General features: G+C 39.2%; 2 protein-coding genes across 2 annotated transcripts in view; one reads left to right on the forward strand and one right to left on the reverse strand.

Moving 5' to 3' along the window:
* Positions 1–12361, forward strand: part of camsap2a (calmodulin regulated spectrin-associated protein family, member 2a) — a 263661-nt gene that overhangs the window by 120351 nt on the left and 130949 nt on the right. The gene's annotated exons all lie outside the window — the stretch shown is intronic.
* On the reverse strand, positions 333–5430 carry LOC109927773 (kinesin-like protein KIF14). Its single transcript, XM_048602193.1, has 3 exons — positions 5348–5430; positions 1108–2193; positions 333–757 (listed from the first exon to the last, which is right to left on the reverse strand). Exons 2-3 carry the CDS (start codon positions 2175–2177, stop codon positions 697–699), a joined length of 1131 nt encoding a protein of 376 aa, XP_048458150.1. The 5' UTR covers positions 2178–2193; positions 5348–5430; the 3' UTR covers positions 333–696.

Below are 12361 nucleotides of genomic sequence, written 5' to 3' on the forward strand. Positions count from 1 at the left end.
CTGCTGTGTTCATCCAGCTCTACACCTTGTTATCTCAGATTCTCCAGCATCTGCAGTTCCTACTGTCTATGAGTCTTATCTTCCCTGCTTTTGTCTTCTGTATAATTGGATTATGAATGATTGCTTTTTGTTTAAAAAAAACTACACAACTAATTTACATTGTTGTTACTGTTGTGCTGCAAATTCAGTCTTCAATGGTTTTGTTTTGCACTAATGCTAAGAAGCTATAGTGCAAATCGAGAATAAGTATCATTCCACCTCACTCCAGGTTCAGATTGATCTTGAAATTTAGCATTCAAATACAGCATTAGTGTCAGCATAAAAAGGAAACAGTTTCAATCTATGCTATAAAATGCCAGCCAGCACACTGTTCATAGCATTCTTAGAATCAAAAGTTTGAGCTTTCAAGTCACAACATGGTGTTGCACTTGGGATGTAGGTTCTCTGTCGATCCGTTTGCTTCCTTTCTCCAGGATATTGGCTGGATTGTTCTGCACTGAACGTACAGCACCAATGACCATAGTTTGATCTTTGAAGCTGTGATGTAAACAGGCATTTTATTTACAATTATTTTGTTAAAAGCCACCAAAACATAACAAAAAACTAAATTGGCAACCCATTTAAGTACAGTAGAACTGCTGCACTATTAAAGTTGTTGGCTTCCCTTGCAACATTAAACTGAAGCTCCAGCTGTCCTTACGTGGGCATTAAAGTCCCTGGCATCATTTTGAAGAGAACAGGAGATATCCTCAGTGTCCTAAGGAATAAATATTGGTCAATAAACAAGGTATAAATAAAATACTTGGTTACAATGCTTTTGGTAACAGTTGCTGTGCAGAAATTAACTGCTGTGGTGCCCGCATAACAATGAAGGTACTTCAAAAAAAGTGTTTAGTTGGCTGTAAAGCACGTTGGTTTGGAGGCCATAAAAAGCACTATACAATTGCAAATCTCATCTTTTTCTTAATCAATATGGGGGAGAATAAGGGCATTTTCTCAACGGTCTGAAAATTGAGGCTTTTGATAAAGAATTCCCAAACTATACTAAGTCCTGAGAATCTGAGTCAACCAATCCAATATTTTAATGCGTTTGTTTCATGCACTTACCTCTTGCTGAAAGGTCTCACTCGAACAGCCACGGTCACGGCACTGTCTACTCCATTTAAACATTCATTCCCAGCACATGGGCTCGGTGATGATATCTCCGCTTGCCTCAGAGTTCCTCTTGTAACCATTCCACTTCTTGGTAGTTTTCCATCTCCACAATTTGCGACTGCATTTGTGGAATATTTTAAGTTATTGATCCCAGATTCCATTGTCGGTTGTTTTTTTTGGAAGTCTCTGGCCATTGATTTAACAAAATGACTTTGATTTTTAGTTTCCTGCTGATTAACAGGCTTCGTTATTTTGTTTCCATCTGTTCTTAATGTTTCATTTCTATCTAAATTCTGTTCGGAGGATATTTTGAAAGGTATTGCCTCTGCCTTTTCTTGACTGTCATCAGATTTACCAGATACCATCCTTTTAACAGGCGTTATTGATGGATTGCTTAGGGTTTGCACTTTGTTAATAGTCATGACTGAATTTGACCGATAGGAAGAAGTTACTGGATTTTCCTTTTTCCTGCCAATTGAAGTTGGCTTTGCAGTTGCAGAAAGGTTGCTTCTGGCATTTCCAACATTTTGTATTAATGATAGACTGGAAGATACAAAACCTGTGGAATTGGTGCCTTTGGTTTGCAAAAGGTTATTTGTTGCCTGGATTGTGATATTTTGCGTCAGGCTATCTGCATTTTCTTTTAAAATACTAATTCCTCTTTCGGAGTTACCTCCCTTGGTACGGCGTTGCAACGCAAGTCTTCTTTCTCCTTCACTTGAATCAGCATTTCTATTAACAGCATCATGAACACTAGGATTTCCTCTATCAACAGTTTTTCTTCTCTGCAGGGTTAATCTACATTCAGATTTGGATGGTATAGAAGGTCCTAGAGTTCTTTTACTAGCTGACACGATGTAAGTCTTATTAAACTCATTGCTTTTATCCAGGGGCAACATTGGCTGTCCCTGTGAGTCATGGTGTTGCACTTGGGACGTAGGTTCTCTGTCGATCTGTTTGCTCCCTTTCTCCAAGATATTGGCTGGATTGTTCTGCACTGAACGTAGAGCACCAATGACCATAGTTTGATCTTTGAAGCTGTGGTGTAAGCAGGCATTTTATTTACAATTATTTTGTTAAAAGCCACCAAAAAGTAACATTTGTTTTGAATTAAAAGATCTATAGTCGAACAGAAATGAAATAGTGAGGGAGGATCCATTCAGTTGCTTGTCAGGGCACTTCTGTATATAAAAGATAGCAGAAATAATGCCAATTCCATTTTCATTTAGCCCTCTCCCTCACCTTTGTTTGCTTTGCTCTTAAAGGCTTTGCATATAAATTATTCAACTAGAAAAGGAAGTGATTTACTGCTGGTGATTAATAGATTACAACAAAAACACAGGTATTTTGGTGATGGGAAAAAAAAATGTTCAGTTGTGTGTAAGGACACTTCTGTATAAAAGTTTAAAAAAAAAACAAAAATAATCTCAAAAGCCAATAATCTTTCATGTTAGACTCTCTCACAAACTAAGTTTTTTAAAAGAATATAAAATTCAGGAACTGAATTAAACAAATATTTTCAACATTTCTAGAAAATTGTTGGAGGTGAATACTACATTACCAGCCATATGCAATGTAAATATTTAGGTTTATTTTTGTTTTTCAGAATTTAATACTCCAAGAGTATTAAATAAGCAAATGATACATGTATATTTTATACTAGATATTCTAACATTTTGTCACTGTTTACACTTGAAAAATAAGGAAGTGAAACAGTTTACAAAATAAAACCATTTAATTTAAACCATTTAAATTTTCTCTAATAGAGTCTATTAAGTCAGTTGGCTGGCTTGCGATGCAGAGTGACACCAAACAGCGTGGGTTCAATTCCCATACCAAGGGAGGTCACCTCAAAGGTCCCACCTTCTCAACCTCATGCCTTGTCTCATGTATGGGGAGCCTCAGGTTAAACCATGACCAGTTGCCTCCCTCTGATGAGAAAGAAGCCCAACGGTCCTCTGGGTCTGTTGTGACTTTATTCAATGCTGTATAACTAAAATAAAGAAACTGTTTCAATGAAGTGAATATGCCAATTAAGGTGGCAATTTTTAAAAAGTTGTAATAGAAATGTCAAAAGTGTATTTTTCTGCTCCTCTTAAAACCTGTCACAGATGGTGGAATTAATAGTTTAAGGATGACCATGAAACCATTGTCAATTGCCAAAAACCTATCTGCTTTGCTGATGTCCTTTAGGGAAGGTAACTGCAATCATTTCCTGGTCTGGCCTATCTGCAACTCCAGATGTTAACTCTTAAATGCCCTCTGGACAGTCAGGGTTGAGCACTAAATGTTGACACAGCCAGGGATGCCGACATAAGTTGACAATACATTCCAAACTGTTCTATAAAGCTTCGGAACACCAATCACTTCGGCTATGTAACCCTCTTTTTGCCCAATAAGCCAATCACGTAACATTTCTCCTGCCCTGCACTGAACATCCACTTTTCTCTCTCACTCTCATTTCTCATCATGACCTCTCAGAAATCATTAGATGATTCTCCCACCTCTTGTGCCCTCACTTCCCACTAGAGTGTCGAGCTCCTAACTTTGATTCTTGATCCAATGCTAGCTAACAATCTAAATGGTACTGTCTTTTTAACTTCAAGGTTGCCATCAAAACCCCCCTTCAAAAAAAAGCCTTCAGCTTCTCTATCCTTGCAAACTACCCAACTTCCCTGTTCCCTCTCCATCTCCACTGATGTATTGTCACCTCCAAGATTTGTACCCTCCTTTTCTCTGTCAACATTTAAATCTGGCAGGATTTGTACTCCACCAGCACAGTTCAGAAATGGTCCCAATCCTAGATACACTATCCTGTGAATGTATTACATTTATATCTTATCATTCTTCAAAGCCTTTCTTTCTCCTCCATTACCAGCTAGGTGGGATTTTCCCTAATTGTTTTAACTCTTACCTATTCAAATATAGCCATAACACCTCCAACAAAAACTTCATCATTTCTCTTATCTCAAGGTTGATTGTCAGTCTATCTCATTTCTATAGGACTATTTGCTGAACATGGAAAAAGTGCATGTTTTTCCAGTTAAACATGGAAATAACTAAATCTTCCAACCCCCTGCTAATGATTTCATCTCCTAAACTGGCTCAAGTTGAACCAGTTCTGAGGAACTGTCACCGGTCCCGAAACGTTAACACTGTTTTTTCCTTCAAAGATGTTGCCAGACCTGCTGAGCTTTTCCAGCAACTTTGTTTTTGTTCAAGTTGAACCAGACTATCTACAACTCAACATCCTATTTTAATACCAAGCCTCTGCTCTTATATCTTTGCCATCACCAAGACTGGTTACTTCCAGCTCTAACATTAAAATAATCAACCATATATATCAACCAACTTTAAATTCAACTATTTCCAATGCTCTCCTGTTCGTCACATTTCCCATGCCCCAGCATATCTAAATGGTTGTCTGTAAATCATGCCACACCATATCATGTTCACCCATTACCCTGTGCTAAATGATTCACATTGGCTTACAATATCTTATATCTCGAAATGTGAAATGCACACATTTTCTCCTTGAACCATTCTATGGCTAATATTACTCAGTACTACAACCCAACTACTCTGCATTCCACCAACTCTAGCTTCTTGAACCTGATGAAATTGAAAGGGGTATAAAGTGAGTCCAAGATAAGGATCATAATTTTATACGGGATGTTGGGGACCAGAAACCATCATAAACCTAAATAAAATTTAAATCATTGAGGACACAGATGGCTGAAGCAGTGTTTTCATCCAGTATGCAAATACACCAGCGAAAAGGACACCGGACCAGATCGTACTCCCTCACTCCAGGCGAAGTCGGAAGTAAATGCTCGTACCAAGCGGTCTCTGAAATTCACAATGACAACAGCCTCCCGGGTGTATCAGAGATCGCAGCACAGGTAAAGAATGACATAATCAACACCTCGGGAAAAGAAGAAAACATCAGAAACATTCACCAAGGAAATGGGCTCAGGATTGGGGGTGGTTGATAATAAGGACCTCGGGCCGGGAGGACAGTGAAATGCGGGGGTAGTATCCCGAGGCCAGGGAGATAGAGGCTGGTCCCCCATAGCCCCCGGAGCCGGGAAGGGGGTGACACAGAGAAGGTGGTCCTGGTCCCGGTCCCAGGGTGCAGGAAGGGAGTTTCCTCCCGGGTAGAGGGTAACCCGATCTCACTCACAAGACTCACCTCCGCGCGACCCAAAACACCAGCTTCCCCCCTCCACGAGCTCGCCTCGCGCATTCAAATTTCCCAAATCCCGTCTGATTGGCCCATTCCGCTCCCTTCCCCGCCCGGCCCCGCGACAAGACGTTATGCGCTGTGACGCGACGCAGCTCGCGGGATCCCTGCCTTTCACCCATTGGTCAAACCGACCAGTAGTGAGCCCTCCCCTCTTCTCTGCGGATTCTCTCTCTGTCCCCGGACTCTGTCGGACGTGACCGCGCCCCTGGAGCCACGCTCTTTCCATGTGGCCCCGCCCCTAAAGCCGCGCGCTGCTTGTTTAGGCCTATCCTCCCCTTGTCCCCGCCCTCAGTTGCGGATATTCTTGTCTCAAAGAGATTATTTGGAGAGGAAATACCTTTTTATTCCAATTTGTTCACATTATAACCGGAAAGCGTAGGAAGTAGGTGGATGAGCTTAAAATCCTGAAATATTTCTAGATTCAAAATGAAAGAATGTAGCTTTGCAAACTGATGAAAGAGGCTCTTTGATCTGCCAGTCTTGCTGTGTGAGGAGCTGTATTACCACACAGAAAAAACCGAAAGAACTGCGGATGCTGTAAATCAGGAACAAAAACAAAGTTGCTGGAAAAGCTCAGCAGGTCTGGCAGCAGTTCTGAGGAAGGGTCACCGGACCTGAAACATTAACTCTGTTTTTTCCTTCTCAAATGCTGCCAGACCTGCTGAGCATTACCACCCAGTGTTGTAAATTGAAACAGGAAATGAGAAAAGTAAAGGGATGGATGGCTAACATAAAAATAGAATCCCAAATAACCATAGTGGCCAGGAGTCCTCAGTTGGAAAAGGAAGACATGTCAGAAACTTCACCGTGGAAGATAGCACCATCAGGACAGATGTCAATCACGGAGAATGGACTGGAGGTCTTTCAGAAAGCAGGGTGTGTGGAAGTGTAATCAAGGAAGCTATGGGAGTTTGGGTTAGGGTATGTAATTTATTTTATAAGACAGTGCATCCTCAGAAATGGAGATGGAGGACTGGAGGAAGGGAAGGGAAGTGTCAAAGATAAATCAAGATGGAAATTGCAAGCAAATTGAATGTTTTAATCCAGATCAGCCAGAGTGGCACCAGTACAGTCATCACTTTTTACCGGAGAAAGGGATTTGGAGTGGGACTGGAATAAGACTGTACCATGTACCCCACAAAATTGCAGGCATAACTAGGACCCCTGCAAGTACTGTACTCATAGCCACTTAGAGGATGTGAAATGAGTTGAAGAATAAATTATACAATGACGGTACAAGCTCTGTCAGGCAGTGGAGACTGGCGGTGGTTGGGGATTATTCAGGCCTCTGTTCCAAAAAAAAGAATGTGGATGATGGAAATCCGAAACAAGAACAGAAATTGCTCGAGAAACTCAGCACGTCAGGCAGCATCTGTGGAGACAAAGTAAAGTAACGTTTCAAGTCCGATGACCCTTCTTCAGAACTGATTGTAGCTAGGAAAAGGTTGGTACATGTGCTGAAGACGGGAAGGGGATGAGGACTAAACAATAAGTGGGGTGGAGCCCAGACAGAGAAAACAGCAGTTGAGCAAGCAAAGGATTGGGTAATGTTCAGCCTGGGAGAATGAGTAGCTGCTAATGGGGACCATAGCTGACAATGGATTGGTTGTGATGACAAGGCCTGGTGTATGGGGTTTGGGAGAAGGACATGGAAGAAGGTGCTCAGGCCCTGAAATTATGGAACTCGATATTCAGTATTGAAGGCTGCAGGATCCCCAAGTGGAAAATGAGCTGCTGTTCTTCCAGCTTACGCTAAGCTTCACTAGAGCACTGCAACAGCCTGAAATGGAGATGTTGGCCAGGGAACAGTGATGTGTTGAAGTGGCAGTCAGCCAGAACGTAGGCGTTCTGTAAAGTGGTCACCTAGTATGCGTTTCCTCTCCCCAGTGTGAAGGTGACTACATTGTGAGCAGCTATGCCATCTTTGTGAGGGATAACATGTAGACAGATTGGACTTCCATAGAGGCCACACACAATACTCCCAAGTACAGTCTCTCCATCATCCCATGGAATTGAGCCAAGACTTCTTTGCTTCTATACTTAAATTTTCTTGCAATAAACACCAACATACAATTTGGCTTCCAAAATTCAAGCTTTTTCTTCACAGATGCTGCCAGGCCTGCTGAGCTTTTCCAGCAACTTCTGTTTTTGTTCAATATTTTTAAAATATCAAATAATCACATCCTTTATAATGGATTTTAGTATTTTCTCTACTACTGACATTGAGATAACAGGTCTGTAGTCCCTTTTATTCTCTCCTGTCCTTTTTTAAATAGTGACTTTATATTTATAACCATCCAATCTGTAGGCAGTATTAAAGAATTAATAGAATTTGAAAGATGATCACTAGTGCATCTATTATCTCTGTTCCTGAGCACGTAAGTCAATTTGTACAATACAGTACAATATAAAATAGATACAAGCAAACGTTCACTTGTTGGGTCTTTAAGATGAAATCTTGTTTGTCAATACAAGCATTCATAAGTCAGTTCATAAATCAGAAACTGCCTGTACTAATTTGTTTCAATTCCACAATATGAGTAAACCTTTGGATCTTAATTATTTCTTGTGTCTTCTATGAAGACAGACACAAAGCGGTTGATTAGTTTCTCTGCCACTTCAGTTCTTTCATGTTATAAGATCTGCTGTTTCTGCCTGTATTAGACCCACATTGTTTTTGATAGTCTAATTTTTACATACCTGTAGAAGCTTTTTCAAGTTGTTTTTGTGTTTTTGAAATTTTACCTTCATATTCTACATCTGCTATTTCACTTTTTATCAGTTTCTTGATCCTGCTGAATTACAAAATTCTCTCAATCCTCAAGCTTACAATTTTATTTTGTTAGCTATAACTCTCTTGTTTTTCCTGACTTTCTTTTATTCACTGGATGAGATTGTCATTGGCTAGGCCAACATTTATTGCCCATCCCTAATTGCCCAGAAGGCAGCGAAGAGTCAAACACATTGCCGTAGATCTGGAGTCATATGTAAGCCAGACCTGATAAGGATGACAAATTCCTTCCCAAAGGACATTTGTGAACTAGATGGGATTTCCCCCCCAGCAATTGGCAATGGTTTTGTGGTCATTTTCATACTTTTAATGAATTCAAATTCCATCATCTGCTGTTGTGGGATTTGAAACCTTGGTCCCTGAGATTACGTGGGTCTCTGGATTAAGACTGCAATGATAATACCACTAGGCCATGACCTCCTAAATATTTTTGTATTAAAGAAATGTATGTTCTTTGAAAACCAAACATTGCTTCTTTATATATATCGATTGCCCTATGTCTTGTCAATTCTCTTAACATATTTTCCAATCCACCACAGCTAACTTTGTATTTTTACCTATGTAATTAACCCTTGTTTAGATTTAAGACCCAAGTTTCAGGCTGACCTACATATTTTGCAAACTTCACATTTGAACAGTGTTGTCAAATATTTTTATTAGTTTATTATATTATTATGTATTATTTGAAAATTTAGAACAAATTTAGAGCAACGGAGAGCAAAATAAAGATTCAGATAATCAAAATTAATTTCAGTTAAACAGTGAAATAAATTGAAGGGCAAAAACTAATTTAAAAATTTATATTTTAACTGAAAATATTTCTTATTGATACAGTGGACAAATAACATGCACAAGCTATAAAGTATAAAATATTAAAATATCAGTTTATTTCTCCAGCAACTGATTTTGTTCTCATTTTTTATCACACTTGTGTCAGTGTTTCTATTATAAGTGCCTGTGTTGACATATAGAAAGGAAATGACATAGCAATGCTTATTGTTGTATTTGTACGCTCAAGCTGTGGAGGGCTGTAGGGCTGCTTCACACTTTGACTAATCAATTAATGCAGTATGCAAAGCAGAATCAAATAGGTCGTGATTTCATTACATATCAGTATTTCATATATAATGACTCTTTCAGGTATTGAAAATGATATAATGTTGATGTAAATTTTGCTTCTGCATCTGATGGTTTTCAAACGGTTTTTAATTAAATTGCCATTGAATGTATATTTTTGAAGAATGACAGAAAAAAAACCTGCACCTGAGCTAAATCGTATTCCACACTAACACTTTATTTGCAAGTAGTGTCACTAGATTTGGACCTGAAAACTAAAGTATTACTGTTTTGTTGGATATTTCCTGGATTCAGCTTTGAATTCTAAGAGGATTGGCTAAAAATAAGGCTGAGAGCAGGTGACCAAGCCAGTGCTCATCAACTTTGTCTTTGTTGGCCAATTAGAGATGTATTATTTTGCTTTAGTAGAACTTAAAGGAATCATATTACAGATTAAATTAATATTCTTGTACTAATTAATTTTCACATGTCTCATGTTCCAGTATTTGATTTTGGTGTTCCAGTCTGGTACCAATGTAACAACAGCACTTCCAAATCTGTAAGGCATATAACATAAAAATAATGACAAATCAATGAATCGTAAAGACAAATATCAATTAGGCTTGGCTATTTGTGCTTTTTGCCAGGGGTTGAAAACAGTGTAAAAACTGAAAGAACTGCGGATGCTGTAAATCAGAAATGAAATCAGAAATTGCTGGAAAAGCTCAGCAGATCTGGCAGCATCTGCGCTTGAAAACTGTGTGGCCACTTCACAATGAGAGTTTCACTGGCTGTATCTTCTGAGCAGATTGTAATGGTCATGTTGCTACTGTGTTTGATAATGACTCAATACTAGTGTGCATTTCTTCCAGGATCTTCTTACTCCACCTGTTGGAGAAATCTGCAACATCCCGTCCCCTGGGGATTTCCACTGGAAACAGTTGAGTTGGAGGAAGGCAGAACATACCCAACTTTTACAACCTTTACAGCCATATTATTCATTTAAATATCCTGTCTGAATGTTAGTGAATGAATGGCCAGGTGACCAACTGTATGGATGTGTGAGGTTGGTAGGTGAGTGAGTGGATATTTGGGTCAGATCGCGAATGTAGTCAGGTTGTGCAGTAATTTTGTCATGATGATCAGGACAGGTGATCAGATTAGGATGGTAGTTGGGTCGGGGAATCTGGTCAGGTCTGTTTTTTGGAAAATCTTGGGATTTTATCAAGTGTTCAGTTGGGAATCAGGAGAGATCAGTTGTGGAGCTACTCAGATGTTAAACAAATCCTAATCTGTCTAACATTCCATGGGTAATTATTTACATAAGTGCCACAGAACTGTCTGAAGTCTCCAGACTAAGCGTCACAGACAATTGTACAGCATCCAAAGCTATTGGGGAGTTACCTATCAGAAGTTTAAACTTGCCTCGCATTTCCCACTTAGGTCTGGATGTCCACCGGCTGCCAAAGCACATTTTCATCAGCCTCCGATGATCTGGAGACCAGAAGATTTGGTCCAAAGTGTTTCAAATTGAAAATAACTGGAGGATTAAATTGCAAACATAATGCCTTCCATCAGATTTCAGGTAATGAATGAACAAATACTGCTTAATGCCTGTATTTTGAGGAAGTAGAGACCGTGATCTCTCACCTTCTGAAGTCGTTACAGCACTGAAGCTAACAGCAACTTCTGAGCCTATCCATGCACTGAATAATGTGGAGATCCATAAGCTGTCAGTGATTTAATGTTCTTCCATAAGGTGCAATGCGGAGTTTCCCACAGAATGTAAATTCTTCTTATCATGATCTGAAGAAGGCTTCCACCTTTATAATTCTATGCTGCATCTTTTTGAATGAGCCATAACTGATTTTTACTAATGTATTAACTTCAGAATTGTTGCTTAGCACGCTTACTTGACTTGAAAAACAAATTTAATATTTATGTATTACCACATATCTTCATTTATCTTTTTGAACATTTTTTTAAATTTTAGGTATAATTACTTATTTCAGTATTTAGAAATTTAAAATATAATTGAAAAATATTAAGTGCTTTTAACTTTTTGGATTTTTTGTGAATAGCAATTTGATTTTCTTTTTGCCTACTTTTTGACATGACTGCTGCTGTGCTCAAAGAAATTTCTTTGACTTGGTGTAAGTTTTAAACAATTGTTGGGAAAGGGGAAATTCCCATTACACAAATTGTTAGATCCTAGCTTTCTTTGAGATCAGTAGCAAGCCCCCTTGCTTTGCCAGCCTCTGCAAAAAACTGATCATTGTTTCAAAGTGTTACCAGGCAAGAACATGGTAACTATTCAAAATCATGTTGAATGTTGTATTTATTCGTAGTTTTGTGCGACATATTTGGACCTTGCCCAAACGTTTTCCCATTGTGACCCCATTTTGAGGATTGAAAATTCCCACAACCCCAGAACTGAGAGTGTGAGGAAGGGGGAAGGAGCATGGTTGGGTGTGGAGAGATCTTTGGGAGGGAAACTGTTTAGACTATGGGGAATTTAAATAAAAAGCATCTATCTTTTTGTTGGGTTTTTCAGGACAGAAATCAGGCCTCAAAGATCAGCCAAGTAGGCCATGCTCACTGTTAGAAAATGCTAGAATTTAAAGGACCAAGTAGGTGTTTGCTCTGTCTCAGAGCTCATGACTCTAAACATTTGGCACAGCCCACAGTCTGGGAACCCCTACCCTAAATAATCTCTCAGGATATTAGTGATAATCTTGCTTGCAAAGAGTCTTAGCGTATTATGTTGAGGGGTATTTTTCACCCCTCAACATAATATATACTACCCTTTCTAATAATATTATATATATAATAGGGATTTCAGATTGAGTAGTGGTAATGTCGCTGGACTAATATTCCAAAACTCCAGCTTAATGCTGCAGGGACAATTAAATAAAAATTTGGAATAAAAAGCTAACCTAATTGTGACCACATCACAAAAATCTGTCTGGTTCACTGATGTCCTTCAGGGAGGGAAATCTGCCATCCATCCCTGGTATGGCCAACATGTGACTCCAGAACCAGAACACTTTTAATTGTCCTCTGGTCTATTAGAGATAGACATTAAATGCTGGCCCAGCCAGTGACACCAACAT

Source organism: Rhincodon typus, chromosome 10 (assembly GCF_021869965.1).
Source record: "Rhincodon typus isolate 14 chromosome 10, sRhiTyp1.1, whole genome shotgun sequence".
Taxonomy (NCBI): Eukaryota; Metazoa; Chordata; class Chondrichthyes; order Orectolobiformes; family Rhincodontidae; genus Rhincodon; species Rhincodon typus.